This window comes from Patagioenas fasciata, chromosome 6 (genome assembly GCF_037038585.1).
Source record: "Patagioenas fasciata isolate bPatFas1 chromosome 6, bPatFas1.hap1, whole genome shotgun sequence".
Classification (NCBI taxonomy): Eukaryota; Metazoa; Chordata; class Aves; order Columbiformes; family Columbidae; genus Patagioenas; species Patagioenas fasciata.
In genome coordinates, this window is record NC_092525.1 from 12,164,739 (window position 1) to 12,184,955 (window position 20,217).

The 20,217-nt window shown below is 53.7% G+C and overlaps 1 protein-coding gene across 16 annotated transcripts in view; it reads right to left on the reverse strand.

The window, feature by feature from the left end:
• Window positions 1-4,510: 4,510 nt before the first annotated feature.
• Window positions 4,511-20,217, reverse strand: part of PTPRF (protein tyrosine phosphatase receptor type F) — a 384,319-nt gene continuing 368,612 nt past the window's right edge. For all 16 annotated transcript variants that reach the window (XM_071809940.1, XM_065842623.2, XM_065842624.2 and 13 more), the window contains 9 exons: window positions 15,307-15,426; window positions 14,058-14,212; window positions 12,680-12,965; window positions 10,606-10,784; window positions 8,031-8,157; window positions 7,703-7,828; window positions 6,934-7,088; window positions 6,323-6,458; window positions 4,511-6,192 (listed from right to left, as the gene is read on the reverse strand). In XM_071809940.1, coding sequence (XP_071666041.1) covers window positions 6,124-6,192; window positions 6,323-6,458; window positions 6,934-7,088; window positions 7,703-7,828; window positions 8,031-8,157; window positions 10,606-10,784; window positions 12,680-12,965; window positions 14,058-14,212; window positions 15,307-15,426 — 1,353 coding nt within the window. In that variant the 3' untranslated portion in view covers window positions 4,511-6,123. The remainder of the gene's footprint in view (window positions 6,193-6,322; window positions 6,459-6,933; window positions 7,089-7,702; window positions 7,829-8,030; window positions 8,158-10,605; window positions 10,785-12,679; window positions 12,966-14,057; window positions 14,213-15,306; window positions 15,427-20,217) is intronic.

Below are 20,217 nucleotides of genomic sequence, written 5' to 3' on the forward strand. Positions count from 1 at the left end.
GCCGGCCGAGCGGGGACAGGAACCGTCCCCGCCCGCGCAGCAGCCGTTTGCTGGCAGATGCCCGAGGCTGCAGCGTGTAGCCTCGCAGCGGAGGCCCGGAGCCCGCCCTGAGCGGCCCCCAGAGGCAGCTGGGCCGGGGGCCCGCGGCACCGGGGCCCTCCCACTCTGCCCAGCGGCACCCGCAGGCCGGGCGGCCGGTCGTGCAGGCGGCTCAGTGCTGAGCGCTGGGCACTGAATGGTGACACACGATAGCCATGTGCCAATTTAACGTGTATACCGGGCTAATTATACTCCTACAAGTTCTGTGTTTGAGCAAAGCCCAAGTAGAATTTGAGACTGTTCGAACTTATGGTAGCAGATGGAACCTGGAGCTGGACCAGCCCGTGCAAGAGGGTTTTGCCAGCACAGACGGGTCAGCTGGAAACGTGAAGTGTCCCTGTGGCCAGTGTATGCCATCAGTAACCCACCACCGTTGTGCTGAGGATTGGGAGCTGCCAGTAGAGCTTTAGCAGTAAACTCTTTAAGGGGCGGACAAGGCTGAGTGCTTGACAGAGCCTGTCTAGGGATACTGACCCTCCGTGGCTGGGGCTGGCTGCAATTTTCACAGATTGTCTTGTGCTAAATGCTTTTTAAATGTGTGTGCCCATAGGCAACCTTGAAAGCAAGCGCAACCCACCCGAAAGTTCGGAACCAGCCTCAGAGACCACACTTGGTCCTTCATGCCTAAATAAAACCTTAATTTCACTGTATATTTCTCCTGACATGAATTTCCCTTGGTGTTATGCTACGGACATACGGCAGCCCTGAAAAATCTTATCAGAACAGCATTCCCACACAGATTTTTCTGTGGTCTGCTGCCTCTCTAACTCGCTTAGACTCCAAATTGCCAGGCACATGAGCCAGAACCCCAAAGTGGATTAAAATCACAGCAAGCATAACACTGAGCCTCCTGCAGATGGAGGTACCAACACAGGTAACTGTTTTGAAAAGAACTCCACGTTTCTGGCCTTTCTGGTGGCCTGGCAGCTGTGCTTGCTGTTCATTAGTCAAGATAGACCCAGTTTCTAATATCAGGAGACACGAGCCAGTCTTTGCATGATGACGAGTGTAGAACGTTGCCATGAGCAGAAACATGTAGGCAGGAAAGCTTGATGACATATAATTGTTACTGTGGACTAGAGATTACTTATTAAAACTGGCAAAAGGGCAACAATGAGCTTTAAATTGGAGGGCTCGGAATTGTTCCTGCTCTCAGAAACGAACCAGGTCAGAACAGGTAAAAGAGAAAGACAAGTCACTCTTTTAACTGTGATACTTTACAGATGAAAATGGCAATGTTGCTGAGAACAAGAAATGCAAGGACTGTGGGGTAAGGAGCTGCCAAGCTACTGCACAGAGTAAGCTCAGTGTTCAGTGGTGCAGCAGTTTCTTTTCCTTATTTAAGAATTATTTTGCCCTTGAAAAACAAAATTTAAAGTCATAGATTCTCAAAGGGAAAGTGCTCAGGCAGGATGCTATTTGGAGTAGATAATCTTTTAATGTGCCTTGCAACCCAGCCTGTTCTATGACCCTATCATTTAGCATCACTAGGAAACAAGCCAGTCCTAGACAGGGCCTACGCAGCTCTCTTGCTACAGGTGTCATTGGAATTAATTAATTAAAAAAATAAAACCAGCAGAAGAGCACCTCAGTGCCCAGGAAGTCACCTTTGACTAGCTGCTGTACCACCTGCCGAACTGTGTCCTTCACAAAGCTGCTTATCTGAGGCTGCTCTATGGCTACCTGGTACAATTAAGGCATGGAAAACTTTCACTAGATAAAAAAACCCAAGAAGCCAGCAGTAACTACTCAGCTCCATTGCTCAGTGTGAATATGGCGGGTCCCTCAGAGACATGCTAAAGAGGCCAAACGTTGCCTTAAGTCACCATCTTGGGACCATTCACTCCAGCTCTGGAGCACAGTATGGTGCTGCAAATCCAGGCTAATACCAGAGGGAGGGACAAGTCTCAAACTGATACCAAAGATGAGGCAAAGAAGACGCCAAATGGGGTAAGCCCTTTCTGGGCAGGGAAAGCTGAGCAGAGCAGCCCAGGCTGCGCTCTGGCTCTGGGGGCGGGCTGGGCTGGCAGCCCTGTCTGTCCACTGCATGTGCTTACTCCGGTTTTTGTTGTTCCATCTCTGTTTTGTGAGATATGTAGATATAAATGGAAATATATCTGAAAGGGAAAAACACTTGTAAACTGATATGACTCCATCCCCTTCAGGGTGAGCTGGCTTTAGTCTTGGCTTTGTGTGAAGAGAATGGGGTGTGGGACTTCCGCAGAGGCACTGGTTGCATTTGCTGCTCTGAGCTCCCCGTCTTCTGGGGGCTTGTCCCCTTGCCAAGGTGGCATGTCCTCACACTTGGGGGTCCTCTGCCCCTCTTGGTGTGCTAAGCCTTTCTTTGGCCCTGTGAGACTAGTACAAGGCTTTGGCCACGTGGTTTCAAAAAAGTACCTGCACAGCATCTACCCAGCAATAGCCTTGCTGCAGAAACCCAGCCTCAGTCCCAGTGGGATCCATACGGAGATGCCTGTTCTCTCTCCTCCTGTTTCTACTCAGCCCCCAGGTAAAATCACTGACCACCTGAAAAGGTCACTCTGTGCCTTACACATGGCAGGCAGAGGAGCCCGCAGAGGTGATCATTTGGGAGTGTTTGTTCCCTCACGTTTTTCTTGCTTTGGCTGTAAAGGGTTTGGGCTAAGAACACGACATCAAATGGGGAGGGAAGCCCCAGGTGTTCTCAGAGAAGGAGAAAGAAGGTACATGCACGTGTACTTGTGCATATATACAAGTGTTCTGGCAACTGCTGCTTTTGGTGGGAGCACATCTCTGCACATGATGCCACACACAGACTAAAGGTTCATGCTGTGCACGTGGCAGTGCCTGGTGAGTGGCACATCCATGTGGCAAATCCATTCCCACCAGCTGTAGTTTATCAGCACAGCCAAAGCACTTGCTGCAGTGCAGACAAGTGCTCGCTGTGGCTTCCTAAAACACTACGGTTAGCATGGTCCTTTCTCCCCAAACACACCCATGTATGAGCAGGGGCATGCCTGGCTGTGTAGCTTTGCCATCCTGGGCCCTGGCAGCGATGAAAAGCAAAGTGTCCCAATGTTTGTGTGCATGCACAGTGCCTCACAAGGACAGCAGCTTGCTTTGCCCTCAGCCCTGCGTCCTCGAGTGGGGCTGCCCAACCGCAGAGCCAAGGAAAGGCTCCACCAGCCTCAGGTCACCCCAGGGGCAGAGCACTGGGACAGGAACCAGCTGGACAAGTGGGAAACACCATTTTGCATCTGGCATCTGCTCAGGTGCCAGTTCAGCCTGGCAGGAAACACTGTGTATGGCTGAGCTCCAGCAAAGTCCGTGAGGAGTCAGTAAGAAGGTGCCCAGAGTCACATCAGGGGAAAAGCTCATCAGACTCTGCCACACGCTCCCACCCATCGTGCACACATGCTGGCCAGGGCAGATTTGGCTTCCTCAGGAAGGATGGAGAGGCCGTGGGGCCCTGGCCCATGGTGTCCTGCCCCTGGCACACCTGTGCTGCTTGCAGGTGCTGCTCTCTGTAGGAGCCAGCCCTGACCCATGGGTTGCAGTTGACGCATAGGCAGGGCTGGGGCTGGCCTGCCCATGCACAGTGGGCACAGCCACATGTCTTGGTGGGGGTTTCACACCTGAGCATACTCAGGTGCTGCTCTGCAGTTAGGGTCAGATGATGGTTTTACTGCTGGGCAGTAACTCTGCATACAGAACTGCACTCAGTGCTGCAGAACAGTGTTACTGCAGAATCCCCGGAGGCTGCAAAGTCTCAGCCTCATCCAGGACTGATATTGCCACCAAACCCACTGCTACCGACCCCTCCATTTCCTGCAAACCCACAAGTGAAGCCCAGCCTGGTCCTGCAGCCAGCACGCTGGCAGGGAAGGGAGTGCAGGTAAATGTGCTTCCAGGAAAGCTCAGCATCACCCCAGGGCTGTATGCTGCTACATCCTGGGGTCTTCTGAGGATTAGAAACTGGGAGCAAAAACAGGTGGGGAGGGCAGGTCTCAGGCCAGAGTCACCACTGGGACAGCTTGTGCAGAGCATGGACTGGCCAGAAAGTAGCTACTGGCTTCCTCCTGCTGGGAATGATCCATCCCTTGGGAACCAGAGAGGATCCAGAGAGGGCCATGGCTGCACAGACAGGCTTGGCAGAGCCATTCCTGGAAGGTGCCAAGGTCTGAGGACTCTCAGTGCATCCTGGTGTGGCTGCGGGTGGGCGGGAGGTGAGCACACACATGCACAAGAGGGGTGTCACAGGGGTCTCTGAGCTCCCTGCCAGCATAGGGTCCCTGCAGGAAGCGTGGGACACTCGTGGTTGGGACGTGCCCATGGGAAAGGACTTCTCTGGCAACAGGCTGGGGAGAATGCTGACCCCCAAGGGATTCCATGGCCTCTGCTTATTGCTGAAGAAACAGACAGCAAAGCCAGCTTGTATGAAACCCGATTATTCAAATTTATTAACATCAAGAATTATGCAATGATGCTGTAGATTTTTTTTTTATTAACAAATAGAAAACAGACTGTATACAACAGTGACCCCTACAGCACTATGCATCCACAAGGTAAAAATGAATGTGTCCTCCAACATTACCGACCCTGGATTGCTGATTTCAACGTAGCTTGGATTCTTAACATTCGGAATACATGTGATAATACAATTAGATACCCTTCCACCACCTTTATTCGTAAGTCAATGCACTCGAAAGAGGGCTGCTCACTCCCTGTCTTTAGTGCAAGCGTGATATAATAAGGAGTATTAATATATAGTACCATTAAATTAAGTCCAGTAGTCTTGCCACATTGGTTCATTAGAACGTCCTGAAGTAGCGGAAAGTACAATATTCTAGTGACTTTTAACATTTGCAGGATAGCAGAAACTATAGATACACCCAACCTCTGAAGCCGTGTGTACTCCCCTCCCCTTCCCTGCAGTACCCTGCTTTCCAAAGAGAGCCGACCTGGCTCCGCTCTGGGGACAGCTGGGCTTGTGCTCCTTGCCTGTGTAAATGGTCTGATTCACTTCAGTTGTGAAAGGTGACAGAATGGCGCTTGCACGCACAGAACCGTGGGATTAACAAAAAGGGCCATGTCTCGCTCTTTCCATCCCCTCCCTGGGGAATTGTGGGACCCACTCGCTTCCCCTGGCCCCTTCCCAGCGAGATGCACACAAAGAGGCTCCAAAGCCTGAAGCCCAGGATTTTGGGTCTCTCACAAACAAGGCAACAACTCACGTCATATCGGGATCTGCCAATACACACGGTCACTGGATTGGTTTAACACGCATCGTAATAGGACTGAACAGTTTCCAGCTGACAAAGGGGTCCACTTCTCCAGCGACCCCACATGCCCTCCCAAACCAAAACCTACTTAGGAGATAATGGGGGGAAGGGAAAGGCTAAAAAAATAATTGGTAGCTTAGGTCCAGTTCCATGAAATTTAATATTCTACAGAGGATTAAAAAGCAGCCTACAGGGAATGGAGCTGGGCATGAACCGCAAGCCAGCTGCTGCAAATTACCAAGGAAGCTGCACTAAAATGGGCAGAACCAGCAGTGACTGGGCTGAAATAAACACAGGGCAGTAAAAAATGTAGAAGCAAAAGGAAATTGAAAAAAAAAAACCCAACTCCCAAAGGTTTGGTGGGTCCAGTTCTGCCTGGGCAAAACATTAAGACTTGCAAAAAATAAAAAATAAAGAGAAAGGAGATTATAAAAACCACTAGTAACTATTTTACATGTTTAAAAAATAAGATCCCATTCCACCCACCTAAAGCCTCGCTGTGAAATGCAGTCGCGTGAGAGGGCGAGAGATGCACATGAGCAGAAATTCAGCCAGAGACTGGAAATGCTTTTGGAGTCGGATTCCCTCGTTTGGCGCTGGGGTGAAGTTCCTAAATGCCGTGGTCAGAACTGGTTGGCGTGGAGGTTTGCTGCCTGGGCAGCGCCTCCATCTGTACAGAAGGACTGAGGAATGGGCGGCTCTGGCTCAGAGGAACCCGTCTCCACTCCAAGACATCCCCACCGCGACTGGAGGAAAGCACTAGTTACGTTGCATAGTGGTCGAAGCTGCCGAGATACTCCAGTGCCGCTCTGTAGCACAGCTGGTACTGGTCCTGCAAGGCAGCAAGGGGGCAAGAGTGGGAAGTGGGAACCCAAGGACATGGGGCAGTGGGGTTTAACATCCAGAGATGCCAGCTCCCCTCCCTTCTCCCACAGACCTCCCATCACCCTGGGGACGCTCACCTCTGTCTGCACCATGGCCGGCCGCTGCGTCCGCAAGGTCTTCACCGTCTGGAACATGTCCACCACCCCCTCGTAGCGCATCCTCTCCAGCACGATGCTGAGCGTGATGAACACGCCTGTGCGCCCGACCCCAGCGCTGCGCAGAGGGGGCAAGAGGTGCCGTTAGAGACCTGCCAGCCCCCATGAGGCTCTGCAAGAGCTCGTGGGAGCAGCGCAAGCTCATGGAGCATGGGGACATGCTCAGAGGAGCCAGGAAAGGCCACAGGGACACTGCCAGCCAGAGGTGCCCTCTCAGGCCCAAGAGGGGCCCACTGATTCTGCCTTGCCTTTGTGCTGCAAGTTGCTGTGACACACTGCCCTGCCCAAGCACTCTTCCAGGAGCTACAAATCAGTCCCAGCAGGGCACAGGGTTGATCTTGCCACCTGGCAGAAAGGCCACCCATGGTACCCATGGATGTTTCCACCTCCTCATCCCCTGCCTGCCTCTGGTGGTATGCACAGGGAGCACCAAGTGCAGGGGAGCTGGCAGTTGCCAGGGTAAGCGAGGCAGGGGACATCTCTGGGGGCTCTCTGATTAAGGCAGAGGTGAATGCTGAGCTGTCCACACTCACCTGCAGTGCACCGTGATGGGGCCATCCTGCCCGAACTGCTCCTTGGTCTTGTGCACCTGCCCAATGAAGTCGATGAAGCCCTCACCCGTCTTTGGCACTCCCTGCTCAGGCCAGTCTGTGAACTGGAACTGGCGGATGGTCCGTGACTGGCCATCCTGTGGGGACAGGGGTGTCAGATGTGAACCGTGGGTAAGAAGACAGCAAGAGAGGCTGATCTCGCTGCCCTCTGCACTGGTACCGCTGACCTGGCTCTAGACCCACTGTTAGAAGGCACACAGGATGAGCTCAGGCAGATCTTCCACTGAGCATTTGGGGCCTGTCTCTGCTCTCCCGTGTTCACCCCAGGGCGGCTGAGCTGGGCAAGGCTGTGGACCCCAGAAGGGTCTGTTGGGTCAGTGCCCTGGTTCTGTTTGGGGCCCAGTTCCATGCCAGGACCACACCTGCTGTCACACAAGGGTCCTGCAGACAGAGACTCCAGGGGCAGGGGAGCTCGCGTTCAGTGCTTGCCCAAGTGTGTGGCACAGGCAAGGCAGGGTCTGGTGCTGACAGGGCTCAGTGAGCTGCTCACCAGGGCTGACACAGCTGGCAAGGAACAACCTTGTGGTGAGAGGAACAGGAGGTGGGGGGCAGCAGCCCCTTCTGTCTGTAGCGCAAGGCAGCGCCTTGCCTTCTGGTCCCTTCAGGAGCACTTGCACGCTCCCTTTAACCAGCCAGGGCAGGGCAGAGACGCAGGAGATAGGAGAGCTGGGGAACCAGCAGTTGCACTCACCCTGGCATCTGTCACCTTGAACTCCCGAAGGATGTACTGCGGCATGTTGTACTCTGCCATGGGGTCCACCACGAAGTACTGGTACCGGGCAGAGCGCTCTGCGGGCCAGTACTGGTGGCACTTCTCCTGTGGATGAGGAACACAATGAGATATTAACATCTACAAGCTGCCATTCCTCCCTCCCACTCCCTGGGACCTCATGTGCCTGTGGGGCCACAAGCTCAGCTACGGGACACTCCAGCAAGAGGCTGGCCCAGGTGCTGGGGACAGACTGGGGTGAGCTGAGAGGTCGTGCCCATAGAGAGCAGCCCCCCAGCAGGATTCATACCCGGCCCATCTCGCGCAGCTTTGTCAACATCACCACGATGGTGGAATTGTGTTCCCAGAGCATCCGCCAGAAATCCTCTGTGGTCTCGGCCAGTGGTCCCTGCGTGGCGATGTAGGCCTTCTGCTGCCTGTGACAGAGAAGAGGGTGCTCACACCAGTGCCATGGAGGTGGGTGTCAGCTGCTGCTGGGGGCTTGGGAGAGCTGGAGGGGCCCTGTGCAGCAGGGAGCAGGACTGACAATGCAGGAGATGGGTGTCCAGGACTAGCCAAGGACTCTGGGGAGGGGTGAGCCTGCCCATCTGGATTCTTCTAAGTGCTCTTGATGGACGCACTGAGCATCCCAGGTGCAGGATCCAGAAAGGCCACACATCCTTGCTGGGGTGACAGTGTCCCCAACTCAGCCTGCTTGTCCCCAGCACTACTGCACTGAGAGCCCTCTCGGCACCCAGGCCCATGTGAGCAGGCTGCCAGCACCCATCCGGGCTGAGAGGCTGTGCTTGGGGATGATCCCAGCAGCACCCTTGGGTTCCTGCACTTTTACATTCTAGAGCACCCACTGTCCCTCCCATTGCACGGGAAGACATGAAACAACTGAATCAGGTCACCTGGATCACATACACTGGTGAATAACTAGGGCAGTGTGGAAACCACCAATACCACTTTGCCAGCTTTTTTGAAGCTACCAAATATTGTCCTTAGTTTCACTGCGAACCAGAGCATCTCTCAAAACATCCTGTGTGAAAACAGAGCTTGACCTACCCCAGCCCAGCCCCTACCCTGAAGAAGCACCCCTCGGTGCTTTCAGCTGTGACAAGGGCCAGCTCTGGCATGCCAGTTCTTTGGCTCGCCAGTTCTTTGGCTCGCCAGTTCTTTGGCTCGCCGAGCGCCCAGCCCGGCATGCCGGTGCTGCCTGTGTCACCACTGCGTGGCGCCGGAGCCCACGGGACGAGGGGCAGCATCCTCCCGTCCAGCATTTCATCTCTCTGCTGGTGCTAAAAATTAATGAACGTGCTGCAGGACAGCTGTAATGTGCAGGATGAAGACAGGGGCTGCTTCAAGGTGGATTTATAAGACATCATAAAACGCAGGAAGTGGGGCTGCAGAATGAAACAGAAGAGCTAATAAAGATGCAGCATCAGTGAGGTCTGCAGGACCTTGGGCCAACTGATCTCTTTAGATAACACCGAGAAGATTGCTCGGTTCAAAGGCAAGGACAGGAAGAGATAACAGTGCTCTTCAGGGATGGGGTAGGTAGCACATGAAATGGTACCACCTGCCGTGCTGCCAGCCCTCCCACTGCAGCATCACCAAGGGGCAAAAGCAGCAGCTTAATCAGCTCTGGAACCAGGACAGTGTCAGACACAGGGCTGCCCGGACAGGCACGCAGGCAGGTGGATGCGTTAATGATGCAGTGCTGGACGGCTTGGAGCCACACAGGCAGGAGGGAGGGGAGGCTGCTCCGTGACAGCTTTTCTCCAGCTCCTTCATCTTTTCCCGTTTCTCTGTCCCACCCCGAGGGAGCCTGGCTGCTGCAGTTCTGCTGCGTTGGGATGCTCCCAGGGTTGCTCCCCTTCTGCCCCTTTCCTACTCTTGCCTGCATTTCGCCCTTCCCCTGGGAACCCTTCCTGGACTCAGCTGCCAGAGCAGGGATGGACACACAGAGCCACTGGCCTGGCTGCACCAACATCTGTTCCCTTTGGCAGTGCCTGTTGCTCCTGGGCGGCCACCAGCCCGTAAGAAGCGTGTGGGCAGACCCAAGCTGGAGAGGGAACGTGCCACATCCATCATTGTATCCCCCACTCCTGCACTGGGTGACCCCACTTCGATGGTGCACTGAGAGATGACAGGACGCCTTGTATGTGCGTCATTGGGATTTGGTCTGGATTATTGTCTGGAGACTGGCTGGGAAGGCGATGTGGCCACTTGGCTGTTTCTCTACATTCTCCCCTCCTGGCACTTAACATCTGAGAATGCGATGCCAGCGGCTAGATACAGAAGCCAAGAGTATTATTGCTCCACTAGATCTTAATTTGTGCCTTCCAAAAAGGTATCCTGGGGAGCAGAACCCAGTGATGGGCTCCCTAATGTGCAACACCAGCCCTGCCTGAGGATCCACAGACTCCCCCACAAAATCAAGGCATGGGACAACGAGCCTTGTGCTCCTGCCTGGATCAGCCACACAGCGCAAGCACACTTCTACCTCTGGTTGCCACAGCTAGCGGTGGGGGGCAGGTTTACGTTAGACACTGCAGATATAAAACACATGCTGAGAGATGCCTACCAGAAGATATCACAAATCTCCACAGAAGCCAGCACAGCCTCCCACCCCAGCCATGTGGGCATCTGTCTAGAGCAACACAAGCCAGCCTGGCAGTGCTCATTCACTGGCAGTCTTCACATATTGTAACTATACACACTTGAGCATCTGAGAAGATGGAAATAGATAAAACAACAAAGTGATCCCCAGCCCACCTCTAGGCAGCCAGGACCAGTCCTTGGGAAAGAGGGAAGGCAGCTCTGCCCAGGTTTCCAAGCAGGCAGGACAGGCTTTCCCAGGCATTTAAGGTGGCCCTTACCTGTACCCATCTATGAAGCTGGCGTTGATGTAATCGGAGCCCTCGACACCCCGGATGGGCTGCAGACAGACTCTCGTCAGCTCATATGGCATGATGTTCACAAGGCGGTTCTTGAATTTGTTGCATGGGAGGTTGGCACTGATGAAACGTGAGGTATGTGCTTTAGAGTTGGCCAGCAGCTGAAAGAGACGGAAACATGTCAGACCCTGCTGGGGATGCAGCAGTCAGGGGGCAAAATTGGGACCCTGGCAGAGTCCCTCCAGGCACTCAGCCATGCTCTCTCCTGTGACTGAGGCAACAGCCGCTTAGGACGAGCCTTTCGGGACCAGACAAAGGGCTCTGCCACCATGCCATGGGGAGGTTGCACCCAGCTCCTCTGTTTCACATTACATCAGTCTGTTTTTCAGTACCATGTTGGCCCCTCTGCTGTGACAGCCCTCAGTATGGCTCGGCCTCGCTGCTGGCTTTTGGTGCACAGCTGTAGGCGACAGTGGGGCAAAGAGCCTGCACTGACCCTCTGACGCAACCCCAAAGACACCCATGGTGGAGTGGAGACCCACAGCAGCTCTCTGACCCACACAGGGCCAGGACGTGAAGCTGTGTACCTCACTGAACCAGGGACACAAGCCTGCTGGCATCAGGGAAGGAAAGCCTTCCGTCTTCCAGCAATGTCTTGATATTTACTTCTCACCCCAGAAGAACCCAAGAAAAATGTGAGATTTGTGACAGTTTTAGGTAAAGATCTATTTTGGGTTACTGTGAGACATTTTATGGTTCTCTTTGAGAACTGGAGTCATGGTAAATGTGTTACTTGGGTCTGCTGGCAGAGAAATGAAAACAGAAGCCGTCCTCCACCCTTTTTTTATCTTTTCCTTTTATTTCCTTTTTTTTCTCCCTTTCCCAAAAGGGAAAAGATCCCATCCAGCATCTCCAGAGCCACCCTTCTCTGTGTGTGGCAGCTGGTCCTTGGCAGAAGCTCCCTGCAGAAGGACGGGGTTGCTCTTTGAGGAGTGATGCAGCCATGTGAGGCTCTCCCATATCCAGCTCCCCAGGATTTCCCACACAGTGGGCAGTACCAGGGCACAGAGAGAGGCAAATTTTATTACTGCTCTAAAGAGACCCTTGGAGAAACAGCAAATTTTTGTCTTTCTTGCAATGGAGTTGCTAGAGTTGAGCCTAATTCTGTATCTCTCTTGAGGGGTTTCTCAGGGCCAAGTGTACTAATGTGGCATGTTCTGCTGTCACAAGCCCAGGACACCAGTAGCTCTGGTGATCACAGGACAGAGCTGCTTAGCTTTTCCCAGTTTAAACAGAAAGTCAATATTTCGCCTCTCCTGCTTCTTTGTCATTTGGAGGGAATCCCCAGGGTGAAGCTGTGTTCCTGCAGTTCATCTCATAGCCTGCATGGTCTGCTACCTCCCTGCATGAGCTATATTCCTCTGCATGACTTCACTGGACTAACGCACCTCATCTGAGAATATGGGCGCTTACCAGAGCAATCTTCCATCTCCAAGGCTGTAATAAATACCTGCAGTAGGCATTCACAGATATAGGCAGCAAAATGTGGGCTTGGCTTCTTGAACAGTGTGCCTTAAAATACTGCCTTCGCCAATTGTAGCCACTGAGACTTGGTGTTGAGGTAGTTAAAAGATAACAGAGCTCAGCATTGAAGAAATGAGACTATAAACGTCTCACATATTTAAATTGGAGCCATTTCCAGACAAGTTGTTCACAGTAACATCAATTATCACTAACACGATCTGCATCTGATTTGAGATGCAGCTCCTGCCGCACAGTGAACCTAGAGCAGAACGTGCTGCTGAGAACTGCGCATCCATCTGCCTTTTATATCCTCCCCAGAAGCTGCCAAACCAGGGGGGACCATGGCCGACACAAGCTTTACAATTCAAATGTATTTTAAATCACTGCCTACCTGGTTTAGAAACACACAAAAGAATAACTGTCTGTAATGATCCGTGGCTCTCCTCTCCCAGTCCCTGGACAAGCAGCTTGGGGGGTATGTGTGTGCAGACAGGATGCAAGGGAAAGGGGGTGCTGGGGCTCTGTCACCTACCTTGAATTCCAGCTCCATTGCAGTAACGCTCTCGCCTGGTGGCACCTGGGTAAGCTTCTGGATGTGAGCAAAGAGGTTGCGTGCAGGCACCTCGGTATTGCCACACGTGGCTGCCTCCAGCAAGGCCTCGTGGATGAAGATGTACTGGTCCTCCGTCTGCACCATGTAGTTGCGCTGGGAGCGCATGCACGTCACGTGGCCATAGATGTCCACGGTCTTCTCATGCTTCATCCGCTCCAGCATGGCATCGATGACAATGAAGCAACCAGTTCGGCCCACACCAGCACTGTGGGGACAAAGCACGTGACCTGAGATGACACTGTCTCCTACAGACACCAGGCAAGTGCTGCTCTTGCTTAAGAGAGCACCCGGACCTGGAGCGCACAACATGGGAGTAAAGGCTGCTCCCTGTGCTGAGGGCTAATGAGCTGAGCCTCATCAAGAGGTGACAAGACGAATGAGGGAGAAACGCACTGGAGAATGTGGGAGGTTCCTCAGCCCTTCTGCTGTCCCCCTTTCACTGATGGTGCAAAAAGGACACGGTGTCACCCTGCTGGTCCCTGCGGTGGCTGGCGGCCACTCCGAGAGGGAAGGAGAAACGTGTTTACCAGGAAGGAGAGCGACAGCGTATGCGTCGGTGAAGTCAGAAGCCCTGAAGTCCAGTACTAGGGAAGCTCATAATTCGAAGCCTGCTTGTCCCCTAATCTGGGTCACTGCTTCCTAGCCCATTAAATGAGGACAGCCAGCCTCAGAGGGGCAGAAAGGTGAGGTTATGCATTTCTATGCCAAGCCCTTTGCTCAAGCACCGAATGCCTCTCCACGTCTATTTGAAGGGCAGCGGCAATCCCCAAACTGCTCACCCTGAGAGCACCCTGAAAACAACAGACATGCTGTCATGACATGTAAACACAGGCAGAGATACGGAGCTAGACATTTCCTCATTTATGGTGCAAGTCAGATCCTTAACAGGGCTTTAATATATCTTGTTCGTGTGTTAATTATACCCCACTCCCATCTGAAACAGAGCATGAAAGAAGAGCATTAAACACTGCTGGTGAGGCGTATGCTGGAACAGCAATGATGGAGTGGTTTGTTCAGTAATAGTCCCCACTTGGCTGGTATAGATAAATCTTGCCTGGGTAAGACGCTTAGCCTTGGTAGACTAATATTTTGCTTAAAGAGCTGCCCTTCTATCCTGTAAAAGAGTTCTACCGTAAATACTACGTATGAATGTTCGTAGAAGTCACTGCATTCATATCTGTCAATGACGTACCTCTGAAAGGTACCACCTACTTATGCTGAACACAGATCACCCAATTTTTAAACGGCACTTGCAGCACATGTGCCCAGGCGCAGCTTTGCAAACACACAGTCCTACCTGCAATGGACAACCAAGGGCCCAGCATCTGGCGGGTTACAGGCCTTGACCCGTCGCAGGAAAGCCAGGATCGGGGTGGGGTATTCAGGTACCCCGTGATCGGGCCAAGCCATGAACTGGAACTGTCGCAGCTCTCGCTTCTCACTGGAGCCGTTCTGTTGAAGATAAAGAGGAGTTGTTTTGTGTGAGAACTACCTCATCCTAAGAAATGATCCCACTGATTAGGTAACAAGGTACCTGGATGTCTGGGTAACAACAGTCATGTAATGCTGTGCGTGATTATGCTTGTATCAGGTTTTTGCCAATGAAAATTTGGAGGCAAAATATAGACATCTTGCAAGGCTTCTGTACAGGTGGATGCTCTGAGGAAAACCAGCTCATACAGAGAGCAGGGCAGCTCTGTGGGAGTGGCAGACTGATGGGAAGGTGACAGACTCCCTTCTGCACAGTGTGGGACTACTACCCACATGCTCACTGCACGTCCAGGGAAAAATGGGCACTAAGCATGGAAGGGTCACAGCAGATGGTTCATCAGCCCTGTGTCTGCAGAGGCTGCCCTACTCCTCTCAGGTGTGGCTGAGTGACCCGTGCAGCAATGCAGAAGGACCTGCTGGGCAACTGCTGGGGGCCAGGTGCCTTCCTGGGGTGTGAGGTGTCCCCACCGCACGCTGCTGTGCTCTCAGCCAGCACGGCCCGGACTCGGTCACGCACAGAGGCAGATCGCTGCAAAGCCTGTTCGCACTGACGTGACACGCTGCTGCGAGCGCTGCCCCCAGGGATTTCCAAGCACTAATGAGGTACGCGGCAGGCAGGAGAGAAGGGCATGCGCACACGTCAGCAAGACCCCTACATTTGCATTATTAGTGACAGGAGTGCTAAAAATTCACTGCTTTCCATGTTGTCCCTCTAATGGGAGGACAGCTGTTACATGTACACTCGCCAGAGGCAAGCACAGCCCACGCTCTGGGACCCATCACAGGGTCTGAAAGCATACGGGAGAACATCAGGTGTCCTGGCCAAAGACGAGTGGTGGCCAGAGCACAACCTGCAGCTGTTCTCCCACCACAGCCCTGCTGTGAGAAATGGCCCATGTGCGGACCAGCCACACGCTTGGCCAAGCCAGGCACAGCTGGTGGCCTCTGGCCATGGGCTGTGTGGGACCCTGTGGCATCGGGCCATGGTGGAGATGCCCCACCACGGCACTGGCTGTGCACTCCCTGGAGCAGAAATGGCCCAGCCAGTATCATACCTTGTACAATGCAAAGTTGCGGACGGTATAGGTCGCCAGCTCAACTGTGTCCACCAGGGTCACCTGGATCATCCCATAGGTTTCTGTACCTCGGCTTGGCCAGTACTGGTCACACTTCACCTGCAGGGAGGAGAGGAGAAAGGGTCAGTGCTTGGCTGCTGGCTGGGGCATTCAGGGTGAGGGATGGGGCTCTGCCCTCCATGGGGTAAAGACAGAAAGAGTCACTAGGGGGGGCATCCCAAACACCCAGATTTACTTCTCCCTGAATGTCCCAATCCCCAGCAGAGAGGCAGCACACTCTGGGCTCATTTCCACAAGATTCACATTCAAAGAGGGGATTTTATTTTGGTGGGAAGCAGTGAAGGGGGCCAGGCCACCAGACACAGAAGCAAGAGCAGCACCAGGTATGAAGACAGCGTGCAGCAATTGCTAACAGTGATTTGTGCCTGCCATAACTTTTCTTCTCTACCTCCTGCTTGGGAAGATGGGGGTCTTTGGGGCTGTGTTTGCGGCATGCCCTGCCTCAGCTCTGCCTGGATGGAGAGAAGGTCTGCAGCTGCAGTTTTGTGGGAGGAGAGCTGTGAAGCAGGGCAGGGGAAGCGGTTTCTCTGGGGAAGGCTCTGCTCAAAGGGCAGCCAAGGTGAGGGAGATGCAGTCTGTATCCTCGCCAGCTCCTCACTACCCCAGCTCAAAGTCCTCGACCCACGGCACTGATCTAAGTCCAGCACAACCCTTCCCTGTAACATCCACAGCCCCCAGGGTGCCCCTGCCAGTGTGGTTCCCAAGCAGTAAAACACCCTGGTGAAAGACGGGACACAGCCCATGCCAGGGCTCCAGCCCGGATGCTGTGTCCAGGGGCCTGACCCTGCCACCCTTCCTGCTTTGCTGTAGGTGGGGGTTGCACTGAGGATCCTCAAGACACCAACCTGCCCTTCTGGCAGCTGGTGCATCCCTGGAAATGCACATCTCCCAGGTGTTTCAAAAACATCTCCGCAGCAAGGCACAGATGCCAGCTCAGACACAGACACAACTTGTTCTCTCTCTGTGAGACGACACAGACTGTGGCTAAACCATCCCTTCAGCCCCTGTCCCATCATGAAAACACTGCTGCACCCTAGAGACCCCCTGCCCTGCAGCATCCTTTATCTCCCCCTCCCAGCTCCGCAGCCAGAGCACTTTGAGCTACTGGCCACAGCTCCTGCTGCCGCTCACTTGGCAGACAGCCCTAACACATCCCCAGGGCCCCATCCTTCTGCTGCCTTCATCTCCCTGTGCATCTCTCCTGCTCACCTGCTGATGCCCTCCTCCTCCTCTTCGCAGCTCAGCATTTGCAAACTACTCCTCCGGTTTTGTTCTCTCCAGCCCTGAGCTCCCTATCTAATTTGGCACCCTGAGCATTCCTATTTCATCTGGCACCTGGCTCCCCCGCCCCGCGGAGCCGCAGAGCCTGGCTGACAAGAGGAAGACTTCATTCCCACCCGCGTGCACTGCACTGAAAATGGTTTCCCGCCCTAGGAGAGAGGAGTGAATGGAAGATCATCTGTGCTTGTCAAGGAATAGTAAACTTAATTATTATCCGAGTGTGTTTACAGGGGAAATGTGTAGGAAGGGAAAAAACGGGCTTAATTAGAAATCAATGAAGTTCTGCCTTTTAATTGAAGGCACTTTAAGCAGGATAGGGCTTGTGAGAGCTAAGAGCTCTCATCCTGCACTTTGGCTGCTGGAGTGCAGCAACCTGGGGTCAGAGGGATGCATCTCTCCCTGCTCTTTTTGGGGTCTTCTCTCAGATGCCCTGCCCTGGTAGAGGTGCCTGGAGCAAGGCTGCTTGATGGAATACAGGAGCCTGCACACCCAGAGCAGCTCTGCTGCCCTCCAGGCTCCTGTGCTCACAGCATGGCAGGCCCTGCACAAATCTCAGAAGATTCCTCTTCCTCGCCTGGCACAAAGCAGCCTGTTATTTTATGCTGAGTAGCTGCGGAGCAAACAACTCAGAGGTCACAAACCTTATTTCACAGCTTAAACTGATCCTCACAAGTGGGCAGCAGCTGCATCTCCGGCCACCTGAGTTCACCTTGCCTGGCTCAGGGATGACGTGACTCCCTGTCTAACGGAGGTGAGGGTAGGGCAGAATGGCATCCCGCAGATGCTGGGGACAGCCGCTGGATCCACATCCCCATGCCCAAGCCCACACCCTGGGGAGAGCGATCCCCTCCTGCCACCCACATGCTACGTGGCCATGTGTGCTCGAGCACAAAACAAACTTCAGAGGAGTTCCCTGCGCGGGATAATAGCAGCGCCTGGGCTGGTAATTGAAAATTATTTATTCATGACCAGATAAGAGTCAGTCACATTTTCTGCCAAATTTACCCATAATGTTTATGCCCCGTTTTCAAGCTCTGTAAATTTTATGCTGAAGCCGATGCACTGTGCCACTAAAGCAGATAAGAGATGTTTTCTTCTGGCAGTGCTTGCTTCTCATTAACTTAAGGAGCACAGAAGTGTCCTGAGCAGCCATTTATTGACACTTTGCTGAGTGGCTCCTGTCCCTCTCCTTGAATGCCCTGTACCCAGGAGCAGCCAGGCACTTCTCCTCAGCTCTGCTCCTGACCCTGCTCACAGCTCCAGATGGCATCGCTGCCAGCGAGAGGGCTGGGGTGGGACGTGGCTGTCAGGCCCCTCTTTCCCCACAGCCCTTGAGCACCAGCCTCTCTGCACCCCTGCCTGGGGACACAAAGTGCCAGGGGAGATCACACCCCAGGGATGGCTGCTTGGTGCTCTGGGCTGGGACAGAACGAGCCCCAGGGATGGCTGCTTGGTGCTCTGGGCTGGGACAGACTGAGCCATGGTGCTGCTCTGGGAGACCGAGTTCTGCTGGGCTCTAGGGATAGCCCAGGGAAGGAGAAATCCTGCTTTAATACCTCTCGTGCAATGCACCCAGGCTGGGACACGCCACGCTCGCAGCTTCAGGAAAGCTAATCTACAATGTGTGTTTCTGAACTGCCACCAAATGATTCTGAAACTGATTGTAAAGCTTTGAAGGCAGCTAAATTGCACAATCCAGCCATTTCTACCCTTTATGTGCCTCTCGCTTTGTGCAAACATGAAAAAGGGAGGATGATTTGGACCATCAAGCCAGCTGAAATTGCAGACCATAAAAGCTGATGCTCTTTAAAGATTTTTTTTTTCCACCTGCAGCTCAGGAGCCTTTTAAAGCAGTGTCACCCCTACAGGGCTACAAAGCCGCTGCTGGTCCTGGTTGGCTTATCTACACACAGCACTGCCGAGGGGAACTCGGGGAGCTCGTCTGGGAAGGTGGCAGAGCCTGCTCTGTGCTGGGCATCTCTCCATGAGGCCCTGCTGCCCACCCCGGGCTCTGCAGCTGCAGACACAGTGCTGTGCGGGCGCTGAAGGCCCTGGGCAAGGACACTTTCAAGCAAGGTCACCCGTGGGTAACACCGTGACACCATGCGACTGCCTGGAGCCGCGCTGTCCCACAGCACTGTGAACATCAGACGGCAGTGACGCTGCAAGGACCCAAGGGGTTGCATCAAATGAAGTTTGATGGCTCTGGAGTGAACTGTAGAACAGGGACTCATGCTGAAGGCTGGAAGCAATGAGCAGTGACTGGGATCTTCCCTGGTCCCTGAAAGGTGTGCTCCTGAGTGAGCTCCAGCCATCACCAAGGGGACATGAGGAAAAGCTGAGCAGGAAGGTGGCTGAAAGCCACCCTGCCTTGGAAGATGCTGGAGAAGCCAACAACAACAACAACAGAGAAAATAATCTCCTGCAAGTCCACATTCCAGCTCCCCACCAGGGCCCTCCTGTGAGTGGGTGCTGAGGCACCCACAGAGTCCAGCAGACACAACCAGGGACGCCCTTGCTGTGCAGGGCTGGTTTGGCTCAGCAGTGCCGGGCTTCCCCACAGCCTCCCCTGGCAACCTGCCTCTCCAGCAGTGCCTGAGAAAGCTGCCCATTTCTCATTAGTGCTGGGGACGTGCCAATGAGCCAGCAGGACACAGGCAGGCGGTGTCGGGGAGCGAATGCTGGGGTCTGGGTCCTGTTGGGTCAGTCGAGAGCCCCTGGGCAGCATGCCCGGTCAGGCAGGCTGCCTGCAGCTTCTGCAAGGGTCACCCCCTGCCCATGATGCATTCATAGCGCCTGTCCTGTCACAAAAAGCCTGACCACATGCGCTGTGTTTGGGACAGACAGCAATAATGCAGGAGATAATTGTGGGATGACATGACGGGGAGCATGCTGGGGGTAGATAATGCACGGATCAGCAGCACAGGCATCTCAGACAATAACAAGTGCCTGTGGGGCAAAGGAAGCCCGTTATCTCCGAGAAACATGCACTTTGGAGTGTCTTCCCACGACTGAGCAGCCCAGAAGTGAAGTGAGTCAAGGCTCTGGGCATGGATTTACTTGGCAACCTAAAAGGGCTTTTCCTCGTACTTCAAATATACGTTCCACCACTGAAATGTGAAGGCACAAAGAAGTCCCTACATGACCCCCAGCTGCAGAGAGCAGCTGATCAGCAGCTTTGGATCTTGCTCAGCCCATGTGCCAAGCCCTGAGCTGCATGACTGGTCAGGTTAAATCACCTCCCTGTTTGGGCTGGGGTGGGCGATGGTGGCCATCGGGCAGAGCAGGCAGGGCTGCACGCTGCAAAGCTGGGGCTGCATCTCTAGAGGCAGCTTGTCTCCAAGGAACACTGCTTTTCCCTGAAGGCTGTAGGGCATTTCTAGAGCTGGGGAAGCCCACGAACAAAGCCTATTTTTGTATATGCAGGAAAAGCAGATCTGTTTTGCCACGGTGATCGGTTATTCCAGCTGCTTCTTCCCAGCCACTGTGGGCTAGGACACCCCTGTGAGCATTTCAGTGCTAAAGCTTTGAAACAGAGGGAGAGCAGGC